Source organism: Lathyrus oleraceus, chromosome 1 (genome assembly GCF_024323335.1).
Source record: "Lathyrus oleraceus cultivar Zhongwan6 chromosome 1, CAAS_Psat_ZW6_1.0, whole genome shotgun sequence".
NCBI classification, from domain to species: domain Eukaryota; kingdom Viridiplantae; phylum Streptophyta; class Magnoliopsida; order Fabales; family Fabaceae; genus Lathyrus; species Lathyrus oleraceus.
In genome coordinates this window covers 49573238-49596630 of record NC_066579.1, presented here as the reverse complement: position 1 = coordinate 49596630, position 23393 = coordinate 49573238, and the positions used below count along the sequence as shown (strand labels likewise).

General features: G+C 29.2%; 1 protein-coding gene across 11 annotated transcripts; it reads left to right on the top strand.

The window, feature by feature from the left end:
- Positions 1-2536: 2536 nt before the first annotated feature.
- On the top strand, positions 2537-22913 carry LOC127101216 (polygalacturonase). Of its 11 annotated transcripts, none has more exons than XM_051039251.1 (4): positions 2537-2685; positions 2760-3080; positions 3166-3684; positions 17798-18237. In XM_051039251.1, the coding sequence occupies exons 1-4, from the start codon at positions 2566-2568 to the stop codon at positions 18032-18034; spliced, it is 1197 nt and encodes a 398-aa protein (XP_050895208.1). In that variant the 5' UTR covers positions 2537-2565; the 3' UTR covers positions 18035-18237. The 11 variants fall into 11 exon arrangements, with proteins under 11 accessions (XP_050895208.1, XP_050895154.1, XP_050895113.1 ...); XM_051039197.1 differs by lacking the exon at positions 17798-18237 and adding an exon at positions 13120-13557; XM_051039156.1 differs by lacking the exon at positions 17798-18237 and adding an exon at positions 8442-8876.
- Positions 22914-23393: the final 480 nt, after the last annotated feature.

The window sequence follows — 23393 nt, the reverse complement described above, 5'->3', positions numbered from 1 at the left end:
TTGATCAATATTTTGTAGTTTTTAATTTCAAGAGTACTAGACAAATAATCCATATAATGCAAATGATGTTGATCATTAGGTTTTTAGTCCTTTGGAAAGAATTAAATCGACATATGTATTAGAACTATTTCATATATATGTCACCCTTCTTCTATTAAAATTAAATTATTATTTATTATTGAAGGAGTTCATATTCTTTATTGTCAAATTTCATTTCAACCAAGGATGTCATCCAAGGCTTAGTATTCTTATGCAATCAACTTTTTTTAATAGTACAACAAATCTTGACTAAAACTTAAGATGACAAATAACACAAAAACAAAAACCACAAATCAGCTAGAAGGAAAAAAAACAAAAGTCAACGTAGATTACCTATCTGAACAATCTTTAATCGAAGAACACATCAGAACTTCAGAGAGAGAAAGCTGAAAGAAGAAAGACTTGACTAGTTGCATAAAACATAAAGCAAAGGACAACAACTACCCACCCTACACGTAATACCCCTTACTACTTTAGGGATTACCGACCGACTCCACAAACCAACACGGGTCTTTTCAGCATGCTTGGTATTCACTCATACACTTTTGAGGAAAATTTCCAAGAAGATCACCCTTCTAAATACTACTCCAAGTCAAACACACTTAACTATGGAGTTCTTATTTGTTATTCTACCTAAGAGAAGATGCATCTTATTTGTATATGTAGTAGCAATCAACCGTCAAATGCATTCCTTCAACCATGTAGTCACATACATACAAAACCTTAATATCGTCCCATTCCAGTGTAAGTTAGGACGACCACTCCCCAGCCTCTTAGGCCTCGGATATTACAACCACTTCCATGCCCTCTTCGGCCTCAGGTGTTACACAACACACTATTAAATTCCTAGCCATTTTACATGGTCATAGTCCTAGTAAACCACAGAAAAAATAAAACATGGAGTATGGGCACTAACCCACTTCCGAGTCAAGCATATAATTGAGGACATCCACTGAGTAATATTGAAGCTTTTCAGATAAAAACTATATTAGTTTTTCATTTTTCAAATAGTTCATACCACAAAATCTTTGGCGTGAGTTATTTTATTGACAAATCATCATCTAACCTGCCACATCAATTAAAATTTGATGTGACACTCTTCAAAATATAACCATCTAACACTTTTAATATTCATTTCACTATAATGTGTAACCATCCATCCATAAAATCTATAAGAAAACACATTTATATATTTCACTAAATTATAAATAACTCTGTTTAATTAAAAAATAGTAATTCATATTTAACCGTTTCAAAACTCTAATACAATAAATCTTATGACAATGCTTAAAATAAAATGGTCATATGATGTTTGTAAGTTTAATTATAACTTTCAAACTGACCTACTAATGCTTCAAATTTTTTTCTAAAATATAATTTTTAATTATATCAACAATTATATATTACAAAATTCAATTCAAAATACTAAATTAGACAATAATTTTTTTAGCTACTATATAATCCTTAACATATAGATTTTCTACTATATATTAAAAAACTACATTTATATATTCCACTAGAATTGTAAATAATTTTTTTAATGAAATAATAATAATTTATATTTAACCGTTTTATAACTATAGTACAAAAAGTATTATGACAAGGCTTAAAATAAAATGACCATACAATATTTTAAAGTTTAATTATAACTTCCAAATAGATATATAAATGATTCAAATTCTTTCTAAAATATAATTGTTAATTATATCTATAATTACATGTTACAAATTTAAATTCAAAACAACAAATTAGACAATTATTTTTTCAGCTAAAATATATAATCTTTTACTCATAAACTTTCTACAACATATTAATAAATTATATTTATTTAACATTATAAAAAATTTAAATGAATTAAATAATATTTATATATGTTAAAAGTAAATGACATAGGCAAATACACACAAACAATATCATTGTACTTGGTTTAAAACCCATACTTAATTTTTTCTATACCCATTCAAATATATTAGAATATCGAGAGTTTCATTTGAAGTTTTATTATTAAGAGTGATGATTATTTGAATGATATTTGAATTATAAACATTAAATTATCTTCAATCCACAAAATGATGAATATATATTCTTAGAGAGTATAAAAAAATAACAATTTTTTATGCACTTATTTTACATTTTAAATTTTAATTTTAATATTTTATCTTATATTTACAAGATTCTAACATATTTATTATTCACAATTTTTTTTATTCTCTTCATCCTATTATCTTGATGACAAAAAATTTATACTCAAAAAATAATTTTGTATCAAAATCATTCTACTTAAATAATTCATCTAAGTTCCGTGCAGCGCACGAGTTTCAATCTAGTTTATTGTTATTTGTTATTCATAAGTGATGAAAAACAATTGTTATTAATAGAAATTTAAAACAACCAAAGAATTTAAAAAAGGAAAGAGACATATTTAGACAATAGTTAGTTTCCATTCAACTATAAATAGTGTTCGATATTACGTTATCTTGAAATCAAACATTCATTAACGAGATAGTAACAATAATCAAACAAGACATGAAGAAGTTCAGTATTGACATTATTGTTTCATTCATATTTCTAGCTTACTTTGGTGTAGTTCAAGGGGACCTTAACATAAATGATTATGGTGGTAAACCAAATTCAGATATTACTGAGGTATTAATTATTATTGAATTGATAATGAGAAAATAATTGTTTTCTAATTGATTGTGTTTTTTTTCTTTCTTAAGGCTTTCAAAAAAGTTTGGACTGAAGCATGTGCATCAACATCTGCAGTTAAGATTGTGATTCCATCTGGTAATTATAGGACAAATGGAATAGTTGCTGAAGGTCCATGTAAGGCTCCAATTGAGGTTCAAGTTGATGGCATATTTCAAGCACCTTCAGACATAAATAGTATGCCAAAAAGTGATCAATGGATCAGGTTTGGAACTATGGACCATTTAACCGTATCAGGAAATGGAGTTTTTGATGGTCAAGGCGCAGCTACATGGAAACAATCTTCAGCTGCTTGGAGCAAAAATCATAATGTTAACCAAAAAGTTTCCCAGGTAAATATTAATCGTCAAATCAAATCATTATAACACTTGTTTAATAAACATTTTATAATTGATTTTATTGGTTGAATTTCAACAGAATTTGGGTTTTTATTTTGTTAACAACTCCATCGTCACTGGAATTACATCTAAGGACAGCAAAAATTTCCATTTTATGATTTACGGCTGCGAAAATATCACATTGGATGCTGTCAAAATTAGTGCTCCTGGTGACAGTACAAACACCGATGGAGTTCATTTGGGAAAATCAACTGATGTTAAAATTCTTAATATCGACATTGCTACTGGAGATGATTGTGTTTCATTGGGTGATGGTTGTAGAAAAGTACTAGTACAAAATGTGAAATGTGGACCTGGTCATGGTATTAGTGTTGGAAGCCTTGGAAGGTTTACACAAGAAGATAACGTAGAAGGTCTTATAGTTAAGAATTGTACTATATCAGATACTGAAAATGGTTTGAGGATTAAAACTTGGCCAGCTGGACCAGGAACAATTACTATTACTGATATGAATTTTGAAGATGTTACCATGGTTAGTGTCAGGAACCCTATCATCATTGACCAAGAGTATTGTCCATGGAACACGTGCAACAAAAAGGTAATCATCACTATAAATTTTGAAGATGGTTAATTATGTAGGTATAGTTTAAATGACTTATATTTTCTTGCATGGTGTAGATTCCTTCAAAAATAAAGATAAGCAAGGTTTCATTCAAGAACATTCATGGAACTACAAAAGCAGAAGAGGGAGTGGTTCTTATATGCAGTAGTGGTGTACCGTGCGATGGTGTGGAGTTGAGTAATATTGATCTCACATTTAATGGAAAACCAGCAAAAGCTGTGTGTTCTAATGTCAAACCTATAATTAAAGGAAATGCTCCTACTTGTGAACCTTATAAACCACTTCCCTCCTGATCTTCCAAATCCTCGGGGTCCTCTAAACTCGACGAATCCGATTGATCAATTTTTTGTACTTTTTAATTTCAAGAGTACTAGACAACCATCCCTATAATGCAGAGGATGTTGATTATTAGTAGTTTAGTCTTTTAGAAAGAAATAACTCGACTTATGTATTAGAAATACTGTCATGTATATGTCACCCTTCTTTTAATAAAATTAAATTATCATTTATTATGGAAAAGTTTATATTAATTATAGTTATATTGTATGCATTTTTAAGATATAACCATGGTTTGTGTCACAAACTCTATCACCGTTGACTAAGAGTATTGTCCATGGCATCACTACGACAAACAGGTAATCATCTTTATTTCATAATCTTACCACATGTTTGTTAAAAATTATTTCAAAAAAGATAAATATTTTATTCATTTGTTGTATGGTGTAAAATCCATAGAAAATAAAGATAAGCAAGGTTTCATTCAATAACATTCATGGAACTACAAAAGCAAAAGAGGGAGTGGTTCTTAAATGCAGTAGTGGTGTACGGTGCGAGGGAGTGGTTCTCCAATTTAATGGAAAACCAACAAACGTTGTATGTTCTAATGTCAACCCTATAATTAAACGAAATGCTCTTTTTTGTGAAGCTTATGGACCACCTCCAAATCATGCGGGTCCTTTAAATCCGGTTGATTAATATTTTGTAGTTTTTAATTTCAAGAGTACTAGACAAATAATCCCTATAATGCAGATGATGTTGATCATTAGTTATTTAGTCCTTTGGAAAGAAATAAATTGACATATGTATTAAAACTATTGTCATATATATGTCACCCTTCTTCTATTAAAATTAAATTATTATTTTTTATTGAAGGAGTTCATATTCTTTATTGTCAAATTTCATTTCAACCAAGGATGTCAGCCAAGGCTTAATATTCTTATGCAATCAACTTTTTTTAATAGTACAAAAAATCTTGACTAAAGCTTAAGATGACAAATAACACAAAAAGGAAAACAACAAATCAGCTTGAAGGAAAAAAAAATAAAAGTCAACGTAGATTAACTGTCTGAACAATCTTTAATCGAAGAACACATCAGAACTTCAGAGAGAGAAAGCTGAAAGAAGAAAGACTTGACTAGTTGCATAAAACACAAAGCAAAGGACAACAACTACCCACCCGACACGTAATACCCCTTACTACTTTAGGGATTACCGACTGAATCCACAAACCAACACGGGTCTTTTCAGCATGCTTGGTATTCACTCATACACTTTCGAGGAAATTTTCTAAGAAGATCACCCTTCTAAATACTACTCCAAGTCAAACACACTTAACTATGGAGTTCTTATTTGTTATTCTACCTAAGAGAAGATGCATCTTATTGGTATATGTAGTAGCAATCAACCGTTAAAAGCATTCCTTCAACCATGTAGTTACATACATACAAAACCTTAATATCGTCCCATTCCAGTGTAAGTTAGGATGACCACTCCCCAGCCTCTTAAGCCTCGGATATTACAACCACTTCCATGCCCTCTTCGGCCTCAGGTGTTACACAACACACTATTAAATTCCTAGCCATTTTACATGGTCATAGTCCTAGTAAACCACATAAAAAATAAAACATGGAGTATGGGCACTAACCCACTTCCGAGTTAAGCATACAATTGAGGACATCCACTGAGTAATATTGAAGCTTTTCAGATAAAAAATATATTAGTTTTTCATTTTTCAAATAGTTCATACCACAAAATCTTTGCCGTGAGTTATTTTATTGACAAATCATCATCTAACCTGCCACATCAATTAAAATTTGATGTGACACTCTTCAAAATATAACCATCTAAAACTTTTAATATTCATTTCACTATAATGTGTAACCATCCATCCATAAAATCTATAAAAAAACACATTTATATATTTCACTAAATTATAAATAACTCTGTTTAATGAAAAAATAATAATTCATATTTAACCGTTTTAAAACTCTAATACAATAAATCTTATGACAATGCTTAAAATAAAATGGTCATATGTTGTTTGTAAGTTTAATTATAACTTTCAAACTGACCTACTAATGCTTCAAATTTTTTTCTAAAATATAAATTTTAATTATATCAACAATTACATATTATAAAATTCAATTCAAAATACTAAATTAGACAATAATTTTTTTAGCTACTATATAATCCTTAACATATAGATTTTCTACTATATATTAAAAAACTACATTTAAATATTCCACTAGAATTGTAAATAATTTTTTTAATGAAATAATAATAATTTATATTTAACCGTTTTATAACTATAGTACAAAAAGTATTATGACAAGGCTTAAAATAAAATGACCATACAATATTTTCAAGTTTAATTATAACTTCCAAATAGATATATAAATGATTCAAATTCTTTCTAAAATATAATTGTTAATTATATCTATAATTACATGTTACCAATTTAAATTCAAAATAACAAATTAGACAATTATTTTTTCAGCTAAAATATATAATCTTTTACTCATAAACTTTCTACAACATATTAATAAATTATATTTATTTAACATTATAAAAAATTTAAATGAATTAAATGATATGTATATATGTTAAAAGTAAATGACATAGGCAAATACACACAAAAACAATATCATTGTACTTGGTTTAAAACCCATACTTAATTTTTTCTATACCCATTCAAATATATTAGAATATCGAGAGTTTCATTTGAAGTTTTATTATTAAGAGTGATGATTATTTGAATGATATTTGAATTATAAACATTAAATTATCTTCAATCCACAAAATGATGAATATATATTCTTAGAGAGTATAAAAAAATAACAATTTTTTATGCACTTATTTTACATTTTAAATTTTAATTTTAATATTTTATCTTATATTTACAAGATTCTAACATATTTATTATTCACAATTTTTTTTTCTCTTCATCCTATTATCTTGATGACAAAAAATTTATACTCAAAAAATAAATTTGTATCAAAATCATTCTACTTAAATAATTCATCTAAGTTCCGTGCAGCGCATGGGTTTCAATCTAGTTTATTGTTATTTGTTATTCATAAGTGATGAAAAACAATTGTTATTAATAGAAATTTAAAACAACCAAAGAATTTAAAAAAGGAAAGAGACATATTTAGACAATAGTTAGTTTCCATTCAACTATAAATAGTGTTCGATATTACGTTATCTTGAAATCAAACATTCATTAACGAGATAGTAACAATAATCAAACAAGACATGAAGAAGTTCAGTATTGACATTATTGTTTCATTCATATTTCTAGCTTACTTTGGTGTAGTTCAAGGGGACCTTAACATAAATGATTATGGTGGTAAACCAAATTCAGATATTACTGAGGTATTAATTATTATTGAATTGATAATGAGAAAATAATTGTTTTCTAATTGATTGTGTTTTTTTTCTTTCTTAAGGCTTTCAAAAAAGTTTGGACTGAAGCATGTGCATCAACATCTGCAGTTAAGATTGTGATTCCATCTGGTAATTATAGGACAAATGGAATAGTTGCTGAAGGTCCATGTAAGGCTCCAATTGAGGTTCAAGTTGATGGCATATTTCAAGCACCTTCAGACATAAATAGTATGCCAAAAAGTGATCAATGGATCAGGTTTGGAACTATGGACCATTTAACCGTATCAGGAAATGGAGTTTTTGATGGTCAAGGCGCAGCTACATGGAAACAATCTTCAGCTGCTTGGAGCAAAAATCATAATGTTAACCAAAAAGTTTCCCAGGTAAATATTAATCGTCAAATCAAATCATTATAACACTTGTTTAATAAACATTTTATAATTGATTTTATTGGTTGAATTTCAACAGAATTTGGGTTTTTATTTTGTTAACAACTCCATCGTCACTGGAATTACATCTAAGGACAGCAAAAATTTCCATTTTATGATTTACGGCTGCGAAAATATCACATTGGATGCTGTCAAAATTAGTGCTCCTGGTGACAGTACAAACACCGATGGAGTTCATTTGGGAAAATCAACTGATGTTAAAATTCTTAATATCGACATTGCTACTGGAGATGATTGTGTTTCATTGGGTGATGGTTGTAGAAAAGTACTAGTACAAAATGTGAAATGTGGACCTGGTCATGGTATTAGTGTTGGAAGCCTTGGAAGGTTTACACAAGAAGATAACGTAGAAGGTCTTATAGTTAAGAATTGTACTATATCAGATACTGAAAATGGTTTGAGGATTAAAACTTGGCCAGCTGGACCAGGAACAATTACTATTACTGATATGAATTTTGAAGATGTTACCATGGTTAGTGTCAGGAACCCTATCATCATTGACCAAGAGTATTGTCCATGGAACACGTGCAACAAAAAGGTAATCATCACTATAAATTTTGAAGATGGTTAATTATGTAGGTATAGTTTAAATGACTTATATTTTCTTGCATGGTGTAGATTCCTTCAAAAATAAAGATAAGCAAGGTTTCATTCAAGAACATTCATGGAACTACAAAAGCAGAAGAGGGAGTGGTTCTTATATGCAGTAGTGGTGTACCGTGCGATGGTGTGGAGTTGAGTAATATTGATCTCACATTTAATGGAAAACCAGCAAAAGCTGTGTGTTCTAATGTCAAACCTATAATTAAAGGAAATGCTCCTACTTGTGAACCTTATAAACCACTTCCCTCCTGATCTTCCAAATCCTCGGGGTCCTCTAAACTCGACGAATCCGATTGATCAATTTTTTGTACTTTTTAATTTCAAGAGTACTAGACAACCATCCCTATAATGCAGAGGATGTTGATTATTAGTAGTTTAGTCTTTTAGAAAGAAATAACTCGACTTATGTATTAGAAATACTGTCATGTATATGTCACCCTTCTTTTAATAAAATTAAATTATTATTTATTATGGAAAAGTTTATATTAATTATAGTTATATTGTATGCATTTTGAAGATATAACCATGGTTTGTGTCACAAACTCTATCACCGTTGACTAAGAGTATTGTCCATGGCATCACTACGACAAACAGGTAATCATCTTTATTTCATAATCTTACCACTTGTTTGTTAAAAATTATTTCAAAAAAGATAAATATTTTGTTCATTTGTTGTATGGTGTAAAATCCATAGAAAATAAAGATAAGCAAGGTTTCATTCAATAACATTCATGGAACTACAAAAGCAAAAGAGGGAGTGGTTCTTAAATGCAGTAGTGGTGTACGGTGCGAGGGAGTGGTTCTCCAATTTAATGGAAAACCAACAAACGTTGTATGTTCTAATGTCAACCCTATAATTAAAGGAAATGCTCTTTTTTGTGAAGCTTATGGACCACCTCCAAATCATTCGGGTCCTTTAAATCCGGTTGATCAATATTTTGTAGTTTTTAATTTCAAGAGTACTAGACAAATAATCCCTTTAATGCAGATGACGTTGATCATAAGTTGTTTAGTCCTTTGGAAAGAAATAAATCGACATATGTATTAGAACTATTGTCATATATATGTCACCCTTCTTCTATTAAAATTAAATTATTATTTATTATTGAAGGAGTTCATATTCTTTATTGTCAAATTTCATTTCAACCAAGGATGTCAGCCAAGGCTTAGTATTCTTATGCAATCAACTTTTTTTAATAGTACAAAAAATCTTGACTAAAACTTAAGATGACAAATAACACAAAAAGGAAAACAACAAATCAGCTAGAAGGAAAAAAAACAAAAGTCAACCTAGATTAACTGTCTGAACAATCTTGAATCGAAGAACACATCAGAACTTCAGAGAGAGAAAGCTGAAAGAAGAAGGACTTGACTAGTTGCATAAAACACAAAGCAAAGGACAACAACTACCCACCCTACACGTAATACCCCTTACTACTTTAGGGATTACCGACTGACTCCACAAACCAACACGGGTCTTTTCAGCATGCTTGGTATTCACTCATACACTTTCGAGGAAAATTTCTAAGAAGATCACCCTTCTAAATACTACTCCAAGTCAAACACACTTAACTATGGAGTTCTTATTTGTTATTCTACCTAAGAGAAGATGCATCTTATTGGTATATGTAGTAGCAATCAACCGTTAAAAGCATTCCTTCAACCATATAGTCCCATACATACAAAACCTTAATATCGTCCCATTCCAATGTAAGTTAGGATGACCACTCCCCAGCCTCTTAGGCCTCGGATATTACAACCACTTCCATGCCCTCTTCGGCCTCAGGTGTTACACAACACACTATTAAATTCCTAGCCATTTTACATGGTCATAGTCCTAGTGAACCACAGAAAAAATAAAACATGGAGTATGGGCACTAACCCACTTCCGAGTCAAGCATACAATTGAGGACATCTACTGAGTAATATTGAAGCGTTTCAGATAAAAAATATATTAGTTTTTCATTTTTTAAATAGTTCATACCACAAAATCTTTGCCGTGAGTTATTTTATTGACAAATCATCATCTAACCTGCTACATCAATTAAAATTTGATGTGACACTCTTCAAAATATAACCATCTAAAACTTTTAATATTTATTTCACTATAATGTGTAACCATCCATCCATAAAATCTATAAAAAAACACATTTATATATTTCACCAAATTATAAATAACTCTGTTTAATGAAAAAATAATAATTCATATTTAACCGTTTTAAAACTCTAATACAATAAATCTTATGACAATGCTTAAAATAAAATGGTCATATGATGTTTGTAAGTTTAATTATAACTTTCAAACTGACCTACTAATGCTTCAAATTTTTTTCTAAAATATAAATTTTAATTATATCAACAATTACATATTACAAAATTCAATTCAAAATAGAAAATTAGACAATAATTTTTTTAGCTACTATATATAATCCTTAACATATAGATTTTCTACTATATATTAAAAAACTACATTTATATATTCCACTAGAATTGTAAATAATTTTTTTAATGAAATAATAATAATTTATATCTAACCGTTTTATAACTATAGTACAAAAAGTATTATGACAAGGCTTAAAATAAAATGACCATACAATATTTTCAAGTTTAATTATAACTTCCAAATAGATACATAAATGATTCAAATTCTTTCTAAAATATAATTGTTAATTATATCTATAATTACATGTTACAAATTTAAATTCAAAATAACAAATTAGACAATTATTTTTTCAGCTAAAATATATAATCTTTTACTCATAAACTTTCTACAACATATTAATAAATTATATTTATTTAACATTATAAAAAATTTAAATGAATTAAATGATATGTATATATGTTAAAAGTAAATGACATAGGCAAATACACACAAAAACAATATCATTGTACTTGGTTTAAAACCCATACTTAATTTTTTCTATACCCATTCAAATATATTAGAATATCGAGAGTTTCATTTGAAGTTTTATTATTAAGAGTGATGATTATTTTAATGATATTTGAATTATAAACATTAAATTATCTTCAATCCACAAAATGATGAATATATATTCTTAGAGAGTATAAAAAAATAACAATTTTTTATGCACTTATTTTACATTTTAAATTTTAATTTTAATATTTTATCTTATATTTACAAGATTCTAACATATTTATTATTCACAATTTTTTTTTCTCTTCATCCTATTATCTTGATGACAAAAAATTTATACTCAAAAAATAAATTTGTATCAAAATCATTCTACTTAAATAATTCATCTAAGTTCCGTGCAGCGCATGGGTTTCAATCTAGTTTATTGTTATTTGTTATTCATAAGTGATAAAAAACAATTGTTATTAATAGAAATTTAAAACAACCAAAGAATTTAAAAAAGGAAAGAGACATATTTAGACAATAGTTAGTTTCCATTCAACTATAAATAGTGTTCGATATTACGTTATCTTGAAATCAAACATTCATTAACGAGATAGTAACAATAATCAAACAAGACATGAAGAAGTTCAGTATTGACATTATTGTTTCATTCATATTTCTAGCTTACTTTGGTGTAGTTCAAGGGGACCTTAACATAAATGATTATGGTGGTAAACCAAATTCAGATATTACTGAGGTATTAATTATTATTGAATTGATAATGAGAAAATAATTGTTTTCTAATTGATTGTGTTTTTTTTCTTTCTTAAGGCTTTCAAAAAAGTTTGGACTGAAGCATGTGCATCAACATCTGCAGTTAAGATTGTGATTCCATCTGGTAATTATAGGACAAATGGAATAGTTGCTGAAGGTCCATGTAAGGCTCCAATTGAGGTTCAAGTTGATGGCATATTTCAAGCACCTTCAGACATAAATAGTATGCCAAAAAGTGATCAATGGATCAGGTTTGGAACTATGGACCATTTAACCGTATCAGGAAATGGAGTTTTTGATGGTCAAGGCGCAGCTACATGGAAACAATCTTCAGCTGCTTGGAGCAAAAATCATAATGTTAACCAAAAAGTTTCCCAGGTAAATATTAATCGTCAAATCAAATCATTATAACACTTGTTTAATAAACATTTTATAATTGATTTTATTGGTTGAATTTCAACAGAATTTGGGTTTTTATTTTGTTAACAACTCCATCGTCACTGGAATTACATCTAAGGACAGCAAAAATTTCCATTTTATGATTTACGGCTGCGAAAATATCACATTGGATGCTGTCAAAATTAGTGCTCCTGGTGACAGTACAAACACCGATGGAGTTCATTTGGGAAAATCAACTGATGTTAAAATTCTTAATATCGACATTGCTACTGGAGATGATTGTGTTTCATTGGGTGATGGTTGTAGAAAAGTACTAGTACAAAATGTGAAATGTGGACCTGGTCATGGTATTAGTGTTGGAAGCCTTGGAAGGTTTACACAAGAAGATAACGTAGAAGGTCTTATAGTTAAGAATTGTACTATATCAGATACTGAAAATGGTTTGAGGATTAAAACTTGGCCAGCTGGACCAGGAACAATTACTATTACTGATATGAATTTTGAAGATGTTACCATGGTTAGTGTCAGGAACCCTATCATCATTGACCAAGAGTATTGTCCATGGAACACGTGCAACAAAAAGGTAATCATCACTATAAATTTTGAAGATGGTTAATTATGTAGGTATAGTTTAAATGACTTATATTTTCTTGCATGGTGTAGATTCCTTCAAAAATAAAGATAAGCAAGGTTTCATTCAAGAACATTCATGGAACTACAAAAGCAGAAGAGGGAGTGGTTCTTATATGCAGTAGTGGTGTACCGTGCGATGGTGTGGAGTTGAGTAATATTGATCTCACATTTAATGGAAAACCAGCAAAAGCTGTGTGTTCTAATGTCAAACCTATAATTAAAGGAAATGCTCCTACTTGTGAACCTTATAAACCACTTCCCTCCTGATCTTCCAAATCCTCGGGGTCCTCTAAACTCGACGAATCCGATTGATCAATTTTTTGTACTTTTTAATTTCAAGAGTACTAGACAACCATCCCTATAATGCAGAGGATGTTGATTATTAGTAGTTTAGTCTTTTAGAAAGAAATAACTCGACTTATGTATTAGAAATACTGTCATGTATATGTCACCCTTCTTTTAATAAAATTAAATTATTATTTATTATGGAAAAGTTTATATTAATTATAGTTATATTGTATGCATTTTGAAGATATAACCATGGTTTGTGTCACAAACTCTATCACCGTTGACTAAGAGTATTGTCCATGGCATCACTACGACAAACAGGTAATCATCTTTATTTCATAATCTTACCACTTGTTTGTTAAAAATTATTTCAAAAAAGATAAATATTTTGTTCATTTGTTGTATGGTGTAAAATCCATAGAAAATAAAGATAAGCAAGGTTTCATTCAATAACATTCATGGAACTACAAAAGCAAAAGAGGGAGTGGTTCTTAAATGCAGTAGTGGTGTACGGTGCGAGGGAGTGGTTCTCCAATTTAATGGAAAACCAACAAACGTTGTATGTTCTAATGTCAACCCTATAATTAAAGGAAATGCTCTTTTTTGTGAAGCTTATGGACCACCTCCAAATCATTCGGGTCCTTTAAATCCGGTTGATCAATATTTTGTAGTTTTTAATTTCAAGAGTACTAGACAAATAATCCCTTTAATGCAGATGACGTTGATCATAAGTTGTTTAGTCCTTTGGAAAGAAATAAATCGACATATGTATTAGAACTATTGTCATATATATGTCACCCTTCTTCTATTAAAATTAAATTATTATTTATTATTGAAGGAGTTCATATTCTTTATTGTCAAATTTCATTTCAACCAAGGATGTCAGCCAAGGCTTAGTATTCTTATGCAATCAACTTTTTTTAATAGTACAAAAAATCTTGACTAAAACTTAAGATGACAAATAACACAAAAAGGAAAACAACAAATCAGCTAGAAGGAAAAAAAACAAAAGTCAACCTAGATTAACTGTCTGAACAATCTTGAATCGAAGAACACATCAGAACTTCAGAGAGAGAAAGCTGAAAGAAGAAGGACTTGACTAGTTGCATAAAACACAAAGCAAAGGACAACAACTACCCACCCTACACGTAATACCCCTTACTACTTTAGGGATTACCGACTGACTCCACAAACCAACACGGGTCTTTTCAGCATGCTTGGTATTCACTCATACACTTTCGAGGAAAATTTCTAAGAAGATCACCCTTCTAAATACTACTCCAAGTCAAACACACTTAACTATGGAGTTCTTATTTGTTATTCTACCTAAGAGAAGATGCATCTTATTGGTATATGTAGTAGCAATCAACCGTTAAAAGCATTCCTTCAACCATATAGTCCCATACATACAAAACCTTAATATCGTCCCATTCCAGTGTAAGTTAGGATGACCACTCCCCAGCCTCTTAAGCCTCAGATATTACAACCACTTCCATGCCCTCTTCGGCCTCAGGTGTTACACAACACACTATTAAATTCCTAGCCATTTTACATGGTCATAGTCCTAGTGAACCACAGAAAAAATAAAACATGGAGTATGGGCACTAACCCACTTCCGAGTCAAGCATACAATTGAGGACATCTACTGAGTAATATTGAAGCGTTTCAGATAAAAAATATATTAGTTTTTCATTTTTTAAATAGTTCATACCACAAAATCTTTGCCGTGAGTTATTTTATTGACAAATCATCATCTAACCTGCTACATCAATTAAAATTTGATGTGACACTCTTCAAAATATAACCATCTAAAACTTTTAATATTTATTTCACTATAATGTGTAACCATCCATCCATAAAATCTATAAAAAAACACATTTATATATTTCACCAAATTATAAATAACTCTGTTTAATGAAAAAATAATAATTCATATTTAACCGTTTTAAAACTCTAATACAATAAATCTTATGACAATGCTTAAAATAAAATGGTCATATGATGTTTGTAAGTTTAATTATAACTTTCAAACTGACCTACTAATGCTTCAAATTTTTTTCTAAAATATAAATTTTAATTATATCAACAATTACATATTACAAAATTCAATTCAAAATAGAAAATTAGACAATAATTTTTTTAGCTACTATATATAATCCTTAACATATAGATTTTCTACTATATATTAAAAAACTACATTTATATATTCCACTAGAATTGTAAATAATTTTTTTAATGAAATAATAATAATTTATATCTAACCGTTTTATAACTATAGTACAAAAAGTATTATGACAGGGCTTAAAATAAAATGACCATACAATATTTTCAAGTTTAATTATAACTTCCAAATAGATATATAAATGATTCAAATTCTTTCTAAAATATAATTGTTAATTATATCTATAATTACATGTTACAAATTTAAATTCAAAATAACAAATTAGACAATTATTTTTTCAGCTAAAATATATAATCTTTTACTCATAAACTTTCTACAACATATTAATAAATTATATTTATTTAACATTATAAAAAATTTAAATGAATTAAATGATATGTATATATGTTAAAAGTAAATGACATAGGCAAATACACACAAAAACAATATCATTGTACTTGGTTTAAAACCCATACTTAATTTTTTCTATACCCATTCAAATATATTAGAATATCGAGAGTTTCATTTGAAGTTTTATTATTAAGAGTGATGATTATTTTAATGATATTTGAATTATAAACATTAAATTATCTTCAATCCACAAAATGATGAATATATATTCTTAGAGAGTATAAAAAAATAACAATTTTTTATGCACTTATTTTACATTTTAAATTTTAATTTTAATATTTTATCTTATATTTACAAGATTCTAACATATTTATTATTCACAATTTTTTTTTCTCTTCATCCTATTATCTTGATGACAAAAAATTTATACTCAAAAAATAAATTTGTATCAAAATCATTCTACTTAAATAATTCATCTAAGTTCCGTGCAGCGCATGGGTTTCAATCTAGTTTATTGTTATTTGTTATTCATAAGTGATAAAAAACAATTGTTATTAATAGAAATTTAAAACAACCAAAGAATTTAAAAAAGGAAAGAGACATATTTAGACAATAGTTAGTTTCCATTCAACTATAAATAGTGTTCGATATTACGTTATCTTGAAATCAAACATTCATTAACGAGATAGTAACAATAATCAAACAAGACATGAAGAAGTTCAGTATTGACATTATTGTTTCATTCATATTTCTAGCTTACTTTGGTGTAGTTCAAGGGGACCTTAACATAAATGATTATGGTGGTAAACCAAATTCAGATATTACTGAGGTATTAATTATTATTGAATTGATAATGAGAAAATAATTGTTTTCTAATTGATTGTGTTTTTTTTCTTTCTTAAGGCTTTCAAAAAAGTTTGGACTGAAGCATGTGCATCAACATCTGCAGTTAAGATTGTGATTCCATCTGGTAATTATAGGACAAATGGAATAGTTGCTGAAGGTCCATGTAAGGCTCCAATTGAGGTTCAAGTTGATGGCATATTTCAAGCACCTTCAGACATAAATAGTATGCCAAAAAGTGATCAATGGATCAGGTTTGGAACTATGGACCATTTAACCGTATCAGGAAATGGAGTTTTTGATGGTCAAGGCGCAGCTACATGGAAACAATCTTCAGCTGCTTGGAGCAAAAATCATAATGTTAACCAAAAAGTTTCCCAGGTAAATATTAATCGTCAAATCAAATCATTATAACACTTGTTTAATAAACATTTTATAATTGATTTTATTGGTTGAATTTCAACAGAATTTGGGTTTTTATTTTGTTAACAACTCCATCGTCACTGGAATTACATCTAAGGACAGCAAAAATTTCCATTTTATGATTTACGGCTGCGAAAATATCACATTGGATGCTGTCAAAATTAGTGCTCCTGGTGACAGTACAAACACCGATGGAGTTCATTTGGGAAAATCAACTGATGTTAAAATTCTTAATATCGACATTGCTACTGGAGATGATTGTGTTTCATTGGGTGATGGTTGTAGAAAAGTACTAGTACAAAATGTGAAATGTGGACCTGGTCATGGTATTAGTGTTGGAAGCCTTGGAAGGTTTACACAAGAAGATAACGTAGAAGGTCTTATAGTTAAGAATTGTACTATATCAGATACTGAAAATGGTTTGAGGATTAAAACTTGGCCAGCTGGACCAGGAACAATTACTATTACTGATATGAATTTTGAAGATGTTACCATGGTTAGTGTCAGGAACCCTATCATCATTGACCAAGAGTATTGTCCATGGAACACGTGCAACAAAAAGGTAATCATCACTATAAATTTTGAAGATGGTTAATTATGTAGGTATAGTTTAAATGACTTATATTTTCTTGCATGGTGTAGATTCCTTCAAAAATAAAGATAAGCAAGGTTTCATTCAAGAACATTCATGGAACTACAAAAGCAGAAGAGGGAGTGGTTCTTATATGCAGTAGTGGTGTACCGTGCGATGGTGTGGAGTTGAGTAATATTGATCTCACATTTAATGGAAAACCAGCAAAAGCTGTGTGTTCTAATGTCAAACCTATAATTAAAGGAAATGCTCCTACTTGTGAACCTTATAAACCACTTCCCTCCTGATCTTCCAAATCCTCGGGGTCCTCTAAACTCGACGAATCCGATTGATCAATTTTTTGTACTTTTTAATTTCAAGAGTACTAGACAACCATCCCTATAATGCAGAGGATGTTGATTATTAGTAGTTTAGTCTTTTAGAAAGAAATAACTCGACTTATGTATTAGAAATACTGTCATGTATATGTCACCCTTCTTTTAATAAAATTAAATTATTATTTATTATGGAAAAGTTTATATTAATTATAGTTATATTGTATGCATTTTGAAGATATAACCATGGTTTGTGTCACAAACTCTATCACCGTTGACTAAGAGTATTGTCCATGGCATCACTACGACAAACAGGTAATCATCTTTATTTCATAATCTTACCACTTGTTTGTTAAAAATTATTTCAAAAAAGATAAATATTTTGTTCATTTGTTGTATGGTGTAAAATCCATAGAAAATAAAGATAAGCAAGGTTTCATTCAATAACATTCATGGAACTACAAAAGCAAAAGAGGAGTGGTTCTTAAATGCAGTAGTGGTGTACGGTGCGAGGGAGTGGTTCTCCAATTTAATGGAAAACCAACAAACGTTGTATGTTCTAATGTCAACCCTATAATTAAAGGAAATGCTCTTTTTTGTGAAGCTTATGGACCACCTCCAAATCATTCGGGTCCTTTAAATCCGGTTGATCAATATTTTGTAGTTTTTAATTTCAAGAGTACTAGACAAATAATCCCTTTAATGCAGATGACGTTGATCATAAGTTGTTTAGTCCTTTGGAAAGAAATAAATCGACATATGTATTAGAACTATTGTCATATATATGTCACCCTTCTTCTATTAAAATTAAATTATTATTTATTATTGAAGGAGTTCATATTCTTTATTGTCAAATTTCATTTCAACCAAGGATGTCAGCCAAGGCTTAGTATTCTTATGCAATCAACTTTTTTTAATAGTACAAAAAATCTTGACTAAAACTTAAGATGACAAATAACACAAAAAGGAAAACAACAAATCAGCTAGAAGGAAAAAAAACAAAAGTCAACCTAGATTAACTGTCTGAACAATCTTGAATCGAAGAACACATCAGAACTTCAGAGAGAGAAAGCTGAAAGAAGAAGGACTTGACTAGTTGCATAAAACACAAAGCAAAGGACAACAACTACCCACCCTACACGTAATACCCCTTACTACTTTAGGGATTACCGACTGACTCCACAAACCAACACGGGTCTTTTCAGCATGCTTGGTATTCACTCATACACTTTCGAGGAAAATTTCTAAGAAGATCACCCTTCTAAATACTACTCCAAGTCAAACACACTTAACTATGGAGTTCTTATTTGTTATTCTACCTAAGAGAAGATGCATCTTATTGGTATATGTAGTAGCAATCAACCGTTAAAAGCATTCCTTCAACCATATAGTCCCATACATACAAAACCTTAATATCGTCCCATTCCAGTGTAAGTTAGGATGACCACTCCCCAGCCTCTTAAGCCTCAGATATTACAACCACTTCCATGCCCTCTTCGGCCTCAGGTGTTACACAACACACTATTAAATTCCTAGCCATTTTACATGGTCATAGTCCTAGTGAACCACAGAAAAAATAAAACATGGAGTATGGGCACTAACCCACTTCCGAGTCAAGCATACAATTGAGGACATCTACTGAGTAATATTGAAGCGTTTCAGATAAAAAATATATTAGTTTTTCATTTTTTAAATAGTTCATACCACAAAATCTTTGCCGTGAGTTATTTTATTGACAAATCATCATCTAACCTGCTACATCAATTAAAATTTGATGTGACACTCTTCAAAATATAACCATCTAAAACTTTTAATATTTATTTCACTATAATGTGTAACCATCCATCCATAAAATCTATAAAAAAACACATTTATATATTTCACCAAATTATAAATAACTCTGTTTAATGAAAAAATAATAATTCATATTTAACCGTTTTAAAACTCTAATACAATAAATCTTATGACAATGCTTAAAATAAAATGGTCATATGATGTTTGTAAGTTTAATTATAACTTTCAAACTGACCTACTAATGCTTCAAATTTTTTTCTAAAAGATAAATTTTAATTATATCAACAATTACATATTACAAAATTCAATTCAAAATAGAAAATTAGACAATAATTTTTTTAGCTACTATATATAATCCTTAACATATAGATTTTCTACTATATATTAAAAAACTACATTTATATATTCCACTAGAATTGTAAATAATTTTTTTAATGAAATAATAATAATTTATATCTAACCGTTTTATAACTATAGTACAAAAAGTATTATGACAGGGCTTAAAATAAAATAACCATACAGTATTTTCAAGTTTAATTATAACTTCCAAATAGATATATAAATGATTCAAATTCTTTCTAAAATATAATTGTTAATTATATCTATAATTACATGTTACAAATTTAAATTCAAAATAACAAATTAGACAATTATTTTTTCAGCTAAAATATATAATCTTTTACTCATAAACTTTCTACAACATATTAATAAATTATATTTATTTAACATTATAAAAAATTTAAATGAATTAAATGATATGTATATATGTTAAAAGTAAATGACATAGGCAAATACACACAAAAACAATATCATTGTACTTGGTTTAAAACCCATACTTAATTTTTTCTATACCCATTCAAATATATTAGAATATCGAGAGTTTCATTTGAAGTTTTATTATTAAGAGTGATGATTATTTTAATGATATTTGAATTATAAACATTAAATTATCTTCAATCCACAAAATGATGAATATATATTCTTAGAGAGTATAAAAAAATAACAATTTTTTATGCACTTATTTTACATTTTAAATTTTAATTTTAATATTTTATCTTATATTTACAAGATTCTAACATATTTATTATTCACAATTTTTTTTTCTCTTCATCCTATTATCTTGATGACAAAAAATTTATACTCAAAAAATAAATTTGTATCAAAATCATTCTACTTAAATAATTCATCTAAGTTCCGTGCAGCGCATGGGTTTCAATCTAGTTTATTGTTATTTGTTATTCATAAGTGATAAAAAACAATTGTTATTAATAGAAATTTAAAACAACCAAAGAATTTAAAAAAGGAAAGAGACATATTTAGACAATAGTTAGTTTCCATTCAACTATAAATAGTGTTCGATATTACGTTATCTTGAAATCAAACATTCATTAACGAGATAGTAACAATAATCAAACAAGACATGAAGAAGTTCAGTATTGACATTATTGTTTCATTCATATTTCTAGCTTACTTTGGTGTAGTTCAAGGGGACCTTAACATAAATGATTATGGTGGTAAACCAAATTCAGATATTACTGAGGTATTAATTATTATTGAATTGATAATGAGAAAATAATTGTTTTCTAATTGATTGTGTTTTTTTTCTTTCTTAAGGCTTTCAAAAAAGTTTGGACTGAAGCATGTGCATCAACATCTGCAGTTAAGATTGTGATTCCATCTGGTAATTATAGGACAAATGGAATAGTTGCTGAAGGTCCATGTAAGGCTCCAATTGAGGTTCAAGTTGATGGCATATTTCAAGCACCTTCAGACATAAATAGTATGCCAAAAAGTGATCAATGGATCAGGTTTGGAACTATGGACCATTTAACCGTATCAGGAAATGGAGTTTTTGATGGTCAAGGCGCAGCTACATGGAAACAATCTTCAGCTGCTTGGAGCAAAAATCATAATGTTAACCAAAAAGTTTCCCAGGTAAATATTAATCGTCAAATCAAATCATTATAACACTTGTTTAATAAACATTTTATAATTGATTTTATTGGTTGAATTTCAACAGAATTTGGGTTTTTATTTTGTTAACAACTCCATCGTCACTGGAATTACATCTAAGGACAGCAAAAATTTCCATTTTATGATTTACGGCTGCGAAAATATCACATTGGATGCTGTCAAAATTAGTGCTCCTGGTGACAGTACAAACACCGATGGAGTTCATTTGGGAAAATCAACTGATGTTAAAATTCTTAATATCGACATTGCTACTGGAGATGATTGTGTTTCATTGGGTGATGGTTGTAGAAAAGTACTAGTACAAAATGTGAAATGTGGACCTGGTCATGGTATTAGTGTTGGAAGCCTTGGAAGGTTTACACAAGAAGATAACGTAGAAGGTCTTATAGTTAAGAATTGTACTATATCAGATACTGAAAATGGTTTGAGGATTAAAACTTGGCCAGCTGGACCAGGAACAATTACTATTACTGATATGAATTTTGAAGATGTTACCATGGTTAGTGTCAGGAACCCTATCATCATTGACCAAGAGTATTGTCCATGGAACACGTGCAACAAAAAGGTAATCATCACTATAAATTTTGAAGATGGTTAATTATGTAGGTATAGTTTAAATGACTTATATTTTCTTGCATGGTGTAGATTCCTTCAAAAATAAAGATAAGCAAGGTTTCATTCAAGAACATTCATGGAACTACAAAAGCAGAAGAGGGAGTGGTTCTTATATGCAGTAGTGGTGTACCGTGCGATGGTGTGGAGTTGAGTAATATTGATCTCACATTTAATGGAAAACCAGCAAAAGCTGTGTGTTCTAATGTCAAACCTATAATTAAAGGAAATGCTCCTACTTGTGAACCTTATAAACCACTTCCCTCCTGATCTTCCAAATCCTCGGGGTCCTCTAAACTCGACGAATCCGATTGATCAATTTTTTGTACTTTTTAATTTCAAGAGTACTAGACAACCATCCCTATAATGCAGAGGATGTTGATTATTAGTAGTTTAGTCTTTTAGAAAGAAATAACTCGACTTATGTATTAGAAATACTGTCATGTATATGTCACCCTTCTTTTAATAAAATTAAATTATTATTTATTATGGAAAAGTTTATATTAATTATAGTTATATTGTATGCATTTTGAAGATATAACCATGGTTTGTGTCACAAACTCTATCACCGTTGACTAAGAGTATTGTCCATGGCATCACTACGACAAACAGGTAATCATCTTTATTTCATAATCTTACCACTTGTTTGTTAAAAATTATTTCAAAAAAGATAAATATTTTGTTCATTTGTTGTATGGTGTAAAATCCATAGAAAATAAAGATAAGCAAGGTTTCATTCAATAACATTCATGGAACTACAAAAGCAAAAGAGGGAGTGGTTCTTAAATGCAGTAGTGGTGTACGGTGCGAGGGAGTGGTTCTCCAATTTAATGGAAAACCAACAAACGTTGTATGTTCTAATGTCAACCCTATAATTAAAGGAAATGCTCTTTTTTGTGAAGCTTATGGACCACCTCCAAATCATTCGGGTCCTTTAAATCCGGTTGATCAA